The 11,810-nt window shown below is 53.2% G+C and overlaps 1 protein-coding gene across 1 annotated transcript; it reads left to right on the forward strand.

The window, feature by feature from the left end:
- Positions 1 to 11: 11 nt before the first annotated feature.
- On the forward strand, positions 12 to 10,416 carry foxo1a (forkhead box O1 a). Its single transcript, XM_077611067.1, has 3 exons — positions 12 to 962; positions 8,068 to 8,262; positions 8,375 to 10,416. The coding sequence occupies exons 1-3, from the start codon at positions 342 to 344 to the stop codon at positions 9,569 to 9,571; spliced, it is 2,013 nt and encodes a 670-aa protein (XP_077467193.1). The 5' UTR covers positions 12 to 341; the 3' UTR covers positions 9,572 to 10,416.
- Positions 10,417 to 11,810: the final 1,394 nt, after the last annotated feature.

The raw sequence follows: 11,810 nt of genomic DNA on the forward strand, positions 1-11,810 counted from the left end.
CCACTCCCCCGTCGCCCATCCCCCCGCCGACGCAGCTGGCGCTGATTGGCAAGCGCCAGGTGTTCATCAGCGGTGGGCGTGTCCATCCGCGTCAACGCCACTTCCAGTAAAAGTGCTCACACGCTGGACGACGCGCACATTCAACAGGCGGCACCGCTTCTCCCCTTCCCCCAGTGGAACCCCGTCCCAAAAAGCTCTTTTCGAGCGTTCGGGGATGTGAAAAGCTCAAGTCGACGTGCTTTTTTTCTTTTCTTTCTGCTTTCTTTCCTTCGCCTCCGGACTGGAGACGTCCCGGCTCGGCTCGGCTCAGCTCGGCTCGGCGGCGGCGGCGTTCGTTGGCCATGGCGGAACAACAACAACAACAACAACCACACTCGGTGGACGTGGACCCGGACTTCGAGCCCCTGGCCCGACCCCGCTCGTGCACCTGGCCTCTTCCCCGGCCGGAGTTGTCGGTCCACCCGGGCGACTCGGAAGCGGACGCGTCGGTCAAGCAGGAGCCCGCCGGTTCCGGTTGCGACTTTCTGAGCAACCTGGGCCTTCTGGAGGAGAACGAGGACTTTGAGTTCCAGTGCCAAGAGGCGTGCGTCCACCAGCCGCATCCTCAGCAGCAGCAACAGCATCATCCTCATCTTCATCATCATCATCATCATCTCACCAGCCCACCGATCCAGCAGCAGCAGCAACAAGTGGCTCTGATCTCTACGCCGGGCGCCGGCTCGTCCTCACCCGGGGCCGTCGCTGCCGCCGCTGCCGCCGCAACCTCTTCCGCGGCTCAGAGGAAGAGCAGCTCGTCCCGAAGGAACGCCTGGGGGAACATGTCGTACGCGGACCTGATCACCAAAGCCATCGAGAGCTCTCCGGAGAACAGACTGACGCTGTCGCAGATCTACGACTGGATGGTGAAGAGCGTGCCTTACTTTAAGGACAAGGGGGACAGCAACAGCTCGGCTGGATGGAAGGTAGGACGCTTGATTCGGTTGGGTTCCAAGGGCGGGAGGGACGCGGTGGAACAACTTTGGACGCCGCTCAATCGGTCGTGTGATTGGGTTAGGGGGGTTTGAAAAAGCCACAACTTCTCTAGAACTTTGCCGTGAACTTTTCATTCAAAGTGCGCTGACTTCCTTTAGCTACAACAACATTAGATGAGCAGAAAGGTGCCGTCGTTTGACGATTTCCACTCTTGTTCGTTTGCTGACGAATTGGTCGCAATGGGCGCTGCGAGATGGCCATTTCGTCCGGGAGGGTTCGCTCGCCGTCAGGTCGTGATCCACTCTTTGGTTGCGGTTAGTGTTGAAGTCGTTAGACGTCCGACTCATATGACGTGGGAGGACTCGCAGCGAGCCAACAAATGTCGGTAAACCCAACGAAATTTCCTGAATACGGGTTGAATAAAGTTATCCAATCCAATCCAAAAACGGACTGAACGTCTACTGGTGATCAACTCATTGGTGAGGGTTTGGCAAAATCTGGGACCTCTTTATTTTTGAAAAAGGGAAGTCCGGCAAACTGGTCTTGACCTGGCCTTCTTCTCACTCGAAAACTTTTGGGGCTCACGAGCGTCGCTGGGCGTTTGCCAGCCGCGACGGTCACCCGACCGCTCGCCGCCTTTGATTCACGGTGTCCGCTGACCGGGAAGTCGGCGAGGCCCACACGTGATTGCGGGCTAATTGGCGCAAAGTCAATAAAGCCCGGATGAAAAGGAAGCCGTCCGTCACGGGATGGCCAGGCCAGGCCGGGCGGGATGTGACCCACGCGCCCCGCTCCCATTGTCTCTGACGGCGGGGAGAAATTCATCACGGGGCGCTGTCATTAATGAGGCGGAATTGACCCACGCCGTAGGCCATTCATCCCTCCAACCCCGCCCCTTTTACAAAAGACGCGTTGGCTCCCGTCAATCAGATGAGGCCGCTGGCAAATATTTTTCGCGCTTTGACGCCGCCACGCTTTGACGCCGCCACGCTTTGACGCCATTGCGCGGCCGGGATCGATCCGGCCTTCGGCCGCGTTCCCCGTGTACGCGGCGCACTCCCGACCCGGCATTCCTCGCCGGGCCGGGGGTAAACATGCCCCCCCCCCCCCCTCTTCCCTCCCACGCCTCCAAACAAACTGCGGAGAAACACGGCGTTCCGAGCGGGTTCGGCGACCGAGCGGCCGTCGGTCGTTAGCACGCCCCCGCCGACTGGGCCGGGTCGAAAGTGAGGGATTCGATCACGTGACTGACTGTGAATTGTAACTCCCGCGGGCCGGCCGGCCGGGGCCAACAACGCCACGTGGTTTTGGTTCCCGCGTTATTGTGAACGAGGGCACCTAGCCCGCGCGCTAACCCCGTAGCAGCCCTTGTATTTTAGGGCAGTTGAAGCTGAAAAGCAGCCAATTGGTTTGTCGCTTGGTCAAAGCAGTTTTGAGTCAAATGTTTGCTACTTGCTTCCTTTTACATGCTCAATCCACTCTGGAGGCGGGGTTTATGCTCCAATGCTGGCAAATGGAGCATTTTCCCATCAAACGATGGCATTTATTGGGGAAAAACGACTAAAACGCAAAGACACCGTCTGTGACGTAGCATCTCTGGCTAGCTAGCCAACGGCTAGACAGTTTATGGCGCTTGTTTGGTTGTTGTTTTTTTGTAAAGAAAAGGAGTCCGAGTTGTGGCTCAGCAAAGTCCAATGGAGTAAAATTCCCTCTGAAGTAATAGTCTGACTTTAAACTCTTGATTAGATTAGCCAAATATGCCGTCTAAAGAAAAACATGTCGGGAAGGATCGGAAAGGAAAGCAGAATGCAGAGGTGGGGGGGGGGGGGGGGGGGGGGGCAGACAGGAAAGCTAGATGTGTTGGAATGTCGGGCCGGGTGTCTGCCTGCCTGCCTGCCCGCCCGCCGTGGCGTCTGTGCGTTTGCCAGCAGTAGGGCTTTAATTACTAGGGCCAAGTAATGCGCTAGCTAGCTAGCTGACTGGCTGGCTGACTGACTGTCTCCAGCGCCGCCCCTCCCCGTCTCTCCCCACCCCGCCACCGCGCTAACACAGTGCCTCACAGTTCCGCTGACTAACCAGTGGCACCAGACTTTGGCCCGCGGCTCCCCGATTCCAGTAAAGCTCTTCTTATGCAACTCTGAGCAAGCGAGCGAACAAGTGGCAAACAGTCTGCTTGGCTGGGCTTTTCCAGGGCATCGCCAGCCAGCCCACCTGCAGAAAAAGAACCCAAATACTTGCTCCACCTCCAAGGGAGCCTTTTTCAGATCACGTCAATAAAAAAAAGAAAGAGGGGGGGGAAAAAAAACCTCAATGGAATGTTGGATTTTTGATGAACTCTTCCTAGAATCGGACCCAAATGAAGTGAGAGAGTGAGCGACCGCCAAGTGACATGAGAGAGAGAAGCTCCAAAATCAGCAGGAAATGATCTCAAGTATCCAGGAAGTGACCCAAATTTGCAGGAAGTGACCATGGAAAGTGCCCAGAGAAAAGCCACACGCCTCGGGGAGTACCTGCAAACTCCACAGAGTGAGGCCCTGGCTGGGATCGAACCCTCGACCCCCTGAAACATGAGGCCGGAAACTCCAACCCCAGAATACCACTTAAAAAGGGCTGCGCGGGTTTCTTTTCAAGTCACCAAATTGACGACGTGGGCGGCCATTTTCCCCGTTTTCCCCTGAATTTTGGCTTTTTGGCTTTCCTGCCCGTCACCCGGCGAGAGTGAAAGCTCCCGTGCCAAGCCGCCGTGCCGTGCCACTGAGCTGAGCTTTTATGCTACGGATGACTAAAGTGTGGGTACAGATGACTCAAGTGGACTGTGTGTAAAAGACAAAGTTAGTAAACAGTATCCACAGATGAGCAATAACAACCCCAAAAATGTTGTCCTTTTTTATTATGATCTATTCTGGCACCTGGGGGTCTCTGTAACACAGAGATAAAGTTACCTACACAACTAATAATCTATGGGTAACAGATGACTCATTTGTACCCACAAATCACTAAACAGTGAATATAGAAGGCTAATATCTGGCAACAAATGGTTGAAATGTGGGTTCTGCTTATGGAATTGAAAAACTAGCAAGCTTTTAGTAATGAGCACCCGCAGTTTATCGCCATCATCCGTGCCACAGCTTCCTGATCTGTGGGTACAGATGACCATCAACTGGCGGCTTCACTTTAGTAACGGGACTCCATTTTGGGCACAGTTATTAGTATAAACACTTTAGCCATTGAAAATGTCTTTTTGGCCACCATAAAAGAGATGATTTAAGCGTGGCTCCGGTAATCCGTTGCCACCCATGACTCCTCTTTACCCACATTTGGGTCGCCGGTGGGTGGGCCCACGCGGCGGGTTCACGTGCCCCTCCGAGTCCAAACGGATCGGACGTCCGGCGCCGTCCCCTGGAACCCATTCGGGCCTCCTGGAGATATTTGCTCGGTGGCTTGAAGGTGTCTTTCCCCCCGTTTTTTTCCAGTGCCATTTTGAGCACGTGGTCCACCTCTCCGGTGTCAAACTTTGGCGTCCCGCTTTTCAATCCCCCGCCTTTCAGCGCCGTCCGTATCGGCGACGGCCAGCTCTTCCTGCGGCGGGAAGTGGTTGATAAGCCAGGTGTCCGCTCCCCCCCCCCTCCGTCTGTCGTCTAACCCGCGGAGACGGGAAATCCAAGGCCGACACTTTCTTGAGGAATTTTTCATTCTTTTTGTTTCCCCCCCTACTATGGCATTTTTGATTTTATCTTGATTTTGTAACCTCAAATCAATCAAACTCAAGCCAAAAACACAAGTAAAATCAGAAAGAAAGTGAATGAGTGATTGATTGACTGACCTGGTGGCCTTTTGGGGTATTACCAGGTCACTTCCTGTTAAATTTGGGTGGGTGTTTTTTTGTCCTTGTCAAAAAGAACATATATTAATGGAGAAAAACTGAAAGACTATGTTGACTTTTCACCCGTTATTTTTTTTATTGAGCTAGTCCTCAAGTGTTATTTTGAGTATCCATATGCAGTTGTTGGTGACAACGCCGCTTAACTCGTGTCAACGGCGCAGAAAAGTGGGCGGAAAATCGGCGCCGCGGTAAACGCACAAAGGAAATGGCATGCGTCCAAGGGTGGAATCTTTTTTTTTTTTTCCTCTTCTTTCTCTCTTTCGATTTTCACGTGCCGTACACGAGGGCTGAGAAAGTAAAACAAAAGGCGTCCGTTGTTAAAATAGCGCCACGCGTGGCCTCGGGATCGAGCGCTCGCACAAGCGGCCCACTGTTCCAACGCTTCCCAAAAGACGCAGCAAAAGTCACTCTTTAAAAATAGAATGCCCCCAAAAAAAGGATGAAGTCACAAGCTGTAACCGACGTGAGTTTTTGCTCCTGTGGAAAAAAGAAAAAGAAAGAAAGAAAGAAAGAAAGGCCATCATTTTGGCTCAATTCCTGTTTCTCCTAGGTCACTTTCCATACTTTTTGGATCTTATCCTCTTTATTGAAGGGTATATTGACCTCCTGTAGATTTTGGGCTGATACATTTGTTGATTGTCCCCTCCCTCACGATGGACGTCTAGTGCCGTCAATTGTAAACAATGGGAAGTCTATTCTTGTCAACGGCGGCCATTTTGGGTCTAGCGCCAACAAGTCACTTAGTAAATGTCAGTCGGTCGGTCGGTCGGTCGGTCCGGGCATTTTCCAAACAGCAGGAAGTGATCACGTGAGGGCGCGCAGGCACAGGAAGCGGAGTCGACTTCCTGTGCCTGACGGGAAGGGGTGGCTTGCGAACGTGCCCCGAGGTTTCCGCGCCGACCGGGTTTAACCCCTCGCCGCTCGCTTTGAGCCCAGCCCAGAACACAGAGAAAATGTCCAGTGCCCGGCCAAAAATATAGTGTCATTTTTCTTTTAAGTGAAATACAAAAATGTTCTACAATTTCCTATATGGACTGGAAATAATAGAGGCACTGTTAACCTGGCTAGCTCCATCTAGTGTTCAAGCAGAGAAGCGCAACATAATTTCAGCTTTTTTTGCGGGTCGGATTCAATGATATATATTTGTATCATTTGCCAGTCAAACCGCGCTGCAGTTTGGACACCCCCGCGCGCGTTTGTTAAAAGGAAGTGGGGAAAATGTCCTTGGTGGCACGTTGCTGCCAAACCTTGGCGTTTGGAAGGAATGCGGATTGTGTCTCTACTCTTTCCCAACACATAGATAGCAAGACGCATGCACGCCCGCACGCCCGCACGCACGTGATTACCATTGAACTTTGCACACCGTGATTAGCCGGAATGTCCAGATTCCTCAAACTAGGTCGGATGTTGACCAGTCACAAGACTCTTGTCGTGTCGCTTAACAATACAGCAGCCGGAAGAAAACAAAACAAAAACAAAACATGGCTTCACGTAAATCGAGTCTTTAAAATGAGGTGGTGGCTATCCGCGACGACTGAGAAATAACGTGCCCGTGCTCTGTATTTTTTCAGCCGTGGTGTCCTTAGGCGGGTGGACCTAGGCAAGATGGCCGCCAGCCACGTAAACAAGGAGCGCTCGTCGCCGTCGGACGTCGAAATTTTGCGGCGTTCAGTCGTCCTTTGGAGACGTCCATAACGGGAAATAGCAGAGGATTTAAAATAAGTTATACTTGTGGCTTTATTGCTCATTCGATGGGAACGTGGCCTCGGGGCGGCCATCTTGGTAGGGGCGATGAAAGCGCTTTTCACTTGCATTTCTGGATAACTTCCTTATGAACTAACTGTCACTTTTAGGGTATTTGCGGGTCACTTAGGGTTGATTTTGACTGACTTCCTGCACATTCTGGGCTCATTTCCTGTTGTCTCTGGCATTTCCTGTTCAAAGCTAGTAAGTAGGAAGTAGCTGTTCATTTGAGGTCATTTCTTGTTGCTTTTGGTCTTTTTTGAATCATTTCCTGTTGAGTTTAGGGCATTTTCCAGGTCACTTCCTGTAGATTTGGGGGCTTTTCCAGGTGACTTCCTTGTGTATATCTGAGTCTTTTCCCCCAGCGGAAATGATTTGGGATGTTTTTGTTAACGTTGGCTTTTTTTCTAACAAACTGTATATATGTACATGATTGATTTTTTGAATGAGTTTATATGACGTGAGTTGGATTTTACCCCAAACAAAAAATGTTGTTGCCGGATCCGTTTCGAACGATGAGAATGGGTCAAAGTGGTGAGAACGTCGACTGGGCTTTTTGCAGCTTTTTGCAGCTTTTGCGGCTTTTGTGGCTTTGGTGTGGCGTGGGGATTTTCCCGCCCGCCAAGCAGCTGACATTTGAAAGGAGGAAAGAGTTTTCATTTTGCTTTTTCAAAAGCGACATGATTGTATCTTTGTTGTTGTTGTTTTAATGGAGTGGAAAATGTTAGTGGGGTGGTGACAAGAGGGTGGCGTTTGTTTCCCTTCTTGTGCGCTTTGCTCGGCAGACCTTTGGCCAATATTGCGCCGCGCCGCGCCGCGCCGTGCCGCTCATTTGTTTGCAGTGCTTTACTTACGCCCCACTTACTGCCGGCACAAAAATACTTGTCGCCCAGCAACCGTACTGCACAACACCATTAAGAAAGAGTGAAAAGCCAAAGGAATAAAAGCGCCCCCCCGGCCCACCTCCCGCCCCTCCCGCTTCAAACGGATCGGACGTCCGTTTTCGGTGCAAAAGCGGGCCAGATTGGCTACGTCCTCGTTTCATTCTTTGGTGTTTGTTGAGCGTACAGGCCTCTGCTGACTCACCGTGGCAGGCAGGACACTTTATGAAGGATTTAGTCAAATGATGGCTTTAAAGTTGGAGTGGCTTTGCTATGAAAATGGAATGGAGTCATTTTTTGGTTGTCCATTCCTATTGGACCCCCAGTCAAAAATGGACTGAGCCTCTGTGGCCGTCAATTCAATTGAATTGAATGCTTTTATTGTCATTATACTTCACATTAGAATGAAATTTCAACGTAGTGGTAGCAAGTCCATTAAAAAAAAGTGAACACATTTCAAGTTCCTTTTAATCCCTCGTATAAATGATACATTCATTTGTCATTGATAAATACAGCGGGAGCAAATGTAATGTGGAAGAATGATTTCAAATGTGAAAATAATTGTTTTTTTTTTTTGTGTCAATCCAGAACTCCATCCGCCACAACCTGTCGCTGCACAGCCGCTTCGTGCGCGTCCAGAACGAGGGCACGGGCAAGAGCTCGTGGTGGATGCTCAACCCCGAGGGCGGCAAGAGCGGCAAGTCGCCGCGTCGCCGGGCCGCCTCCATGGACAACAACAACGGCAAGTTCGCCAAGAGCCGAGGACGCGCCGCCAAGAAAAAGGTGGGTTGATTTCATCCCGTATTGGAGAAAATGTCTTGCTAGGCAGCCCACTCCACATTTCACCTTTCCTTTCCATAGCTGTGGGTTAATTTGTCTCTCTCTGCTCCCCTAGCTGTCGCTGCAAGGCGGCCCCGAGGGCGGCGGTGGCGGTGGCGGAGGCGGCGGCAACGGCGGCACGGCCGCCGACAGCCCGGGCTCCTACGCCAAGTGGCCCGGCAGCCCCGGCCACGAGGAGCCCGACGCCTGGAACGGCTTCCGTCCCCGCGCCAGTTCCAACGCCAGCACGCTTAGCGGGCGCCTGTCGCCCTTCGTGGCCGAGGACGAGCTGGGCGAGGCCCAGGCCGAGGCGCACCTGGGCTACCCGGCCCCCAAGATGGCCGGCGCCCAGAACGAGGCGCACCTGGGCTACCCGGCCCCCAAGATGGCCGGCGCCCTGCCCAGCCTCTCCGAGATGGCCAGCTCCCTGGGACGAGGCTCCGAGAGCGCGGTGGAGAACCTCCTGGACAGTTTCAACCTGCTGTCGCCCGCTAGTTCCCAGGCGGGCGGGGGCGGGGCCACCCCCGGTTCCTCGCCCTCCCCCATGATGCCGGCCGGCCCCGGGTACCCCTCGTACGGCTCCCCCGGCGGCGTGGTGGTGTTGTCGTCGTCGTCGTCGCAGCCTCAGCCCGAGTACCGCGAGTGCGCGTACGGGCAGGTGGGGATGGACGCCATGTCGCCCATGCGGGGCCTGCCGGAAAGCGAGGCCCCCTTCGCGTACGGCCGGGGGCCGCCCGGGCTCCTCAAGGAGCTGCTCACGTCTGACGCCGATCGGCACGGGGACCTCCCGCCCTTGGCGGGCGCCACCACCGGGTCCCGGCCCTACGTCGCGGCCGCCGTCCGGCGCGTGTCCGAACTGGCGGCGGGGGGCGACTCGCGGCCCCGCCCCTCGTCGCTCAACGGCCGCCTGCTCATGTCCGTCGGCGGAGGGATGGCGGCGCGCCCGCCCTGCGCCAAGAACCCGGCGCAGCTGCCCTACGGCCACCTGGGCCCGCCCGGCGTCGTCTTCTGCCCGCTCAACACCAACGGCTACGGGCGGGCGAGCACGGCGGGCCCGGCGGGCCCGCCGGCCATGGCGCCCCCCCACCCGGAGAAACTGCCCAGCGATTTGGACGACATGTCCATCGAGAAGTTCGAGTTCGACATGGACACCGTCCTCCACGAGACGCTGATGGACGGGGACGCGTTGGACTTCAACTTTGAGCCCGTGGCGACCCATCCGGGCTTCCCCCGCGGGGTGAAGACCACCACGCACAGCTGGGTGTCCGGCTAGGGAGTGGCCGGGCCAATGGTGAAACGTTTCCTCGCCCCCCGACCGACCGGCATGGCAGATTTGGGACGATCCGTGGCCGACCTTTGGAACGATTGGTCCCAGCAGATGACCCTGGCGCCAAAATGGCCTCCGTTTGTCGTCGGGTCGCTCGTCGTCGTCGGACGAATGGTGGGCAAAGGTCCAATCGGAGGCAACCGGACTGCGGCGGAGCTAAAAGCTAAGCTAAAGCGATCCGTGGCCATCCGTCGAAGCGGCGGTGGCCTTCCATTCCGCCTTCCTTTCCACTACCACAGACTGCCGCAACAAATGACAAATGCATAGACGCCATGATCATCGGCATATATATCTTTTTTTATTTTTTAAATGGCGTTGGGCCTACCTTTTGCCGAGAGGCGTATGAATGTACACGTTTTCGTCCGTCGTCCCATCGGGTCTCGTTGTTGTAGTGTTGCTCCGACACCGCCAAGATGGGTGCCAGCTACGTTAAAAAAAAGATATAGAAAGAGTGGTAGAAATCCAATTGTGGCATCACTTTTAGTTGAAATGAGTCTATCTATCTTGAGTAGACGACTAATCCATTTGAAGTGGGAGAGTTGGAACGGGCAGTGTTCGTCACTGCACTTCAAATAGATTGGACGTCCATTCCCGTTAATGGCTAAAATGTTTGCCGACCAAATTCAAAGAAAAACGTGCAGTAAACAGGTCAAAGTTTGCTTTTGCTAAAATGATAGGTGCTACTCAAAACATCAAATCTCATGTCCTAGTTGACCTTATGGCATACTACCCTGAAAATGCCTCATCTTAAGCAGGATTGGTCCTGGTCACTACTCAGATGGGAGACCGACCAACCCATTGCCTGTCAATAACTACCAGCTGCTGTAACTTACACTTATGTTGCCAATTAGCTCAAGTGCTCACTTAGCATGTGAGAAGCAGTGGCATCTATCATTCACACTTTTTCTATTGGAGTGTCGTGGCCTAACTGCTTAGTGCGTTGCCCTCGGAACCATGGACCTCTGGCTGCGTGGGTTCGCATCCCGGCTGCGCTACCTTTTTGTTTATTGCTTCGTGCCCTAAACCCATGTCAAGTTTTTTTTTTTAACTGAAATTATTGGGGGCTCCGCCGGCTTAGCGGTTAGAGCATTAGCCTCTGAGATCCAGGGTCCTGGGTTCGCATCCCGGTCACGACCGGAACCAAAAATCTTGCCCCACCTCTGGTGGGGGGGGACAATACTGTTGGTCCCCTCCCGCCGAAGGCGGGAGGGGACCAAGTGTGTCAAGGTCCCCTCCCGCCGAAGGCGGGAGGGGACCAACTGTCTTAATGTCCCCTCCCGCCGAAGGCGGGAGGGGACCAATATGTTTTGGTGCCCCCTCCCACCAAAGGCGGGAGGGGGACCAATATTTTTGTTTCCAGGTAGTGACCGGGATGCGAACCCAGGACCCTGGATGTCAGAGGCTAATGCTCTAACCGCTCAGCCAGCAGAGCCTACAATAGTTTAAGTTAAAAAAAAAAATTTGACATGGGTTTAGGGCACGAAGCAATAAACAAAAAGGTAGCACAGCCGGGATGCGAACCCACGCAGCCAGAGCTCCATGGTTCCGAGGGCAACGCACTAAGCAGTTAGGCCACGACACTCCAATAGAAAGAGTGTGAATGATAGATGCCACTGCTTTTCACAGGCTAAGTGAGCACTTGAGCTAATTGGCAACATAAGTGTAAGTTACAGCAGCTGGTAGTTATTGACAGGCAATGGGTTGGTGGGTCTCCCATCCGAGTAGTGACCAGGACCAATCCTGCTTACCTTAAAGCATTTTCAGGGTAGTATGCCGTAAGGCCAACTAGGACATGAAATTGATTTGATGTTTTGAGTAGCATCTATCATTTTAGCAAAAGCAAACTTTGACCTGTTGTATGCCTTTTCTTTTGAAGCAAACAGCATTTCTTAACCTGAAAAGGTAGAAAAAGTAAACATTACACACAAACACTTGAAGTGCAAATTTGAAGTCATTCCAAGGAAAATTGTCAAAATGATTGGCCTACGAAATGGGGTGAAACATTTTGTATTTTTGGAAAAATGTGTCGAGAAATAAGCTAGTGATGACGTTGATCGCTCCTCCCAACGCGGGTGGGCGGCCATGTTGGATGGGGCGACATAGGCTGTTTTCACGTTTTTGACATGCATTGAAATGCGTTGACGTCAGACCCACACATAAAAGCAATGACTTAGTAGAATGCAAC

This window comes from Stigmatopora argus, chromosome 10 (assembly GCF_051989625.1).
Source record: "Stigmatopora argus isolate UIUO_Sarg chromosome 10, RoL_Sarg_1.0, whole genome shotgun sequence".
NCBI classification, from domain to species: domain Eukaryota; kingdom Metazoa; phylum Chordata; class Actinopteri; order Syngnathiformes; family Syngnathidae; genus Stigmatopora; species Stigmatopora argus.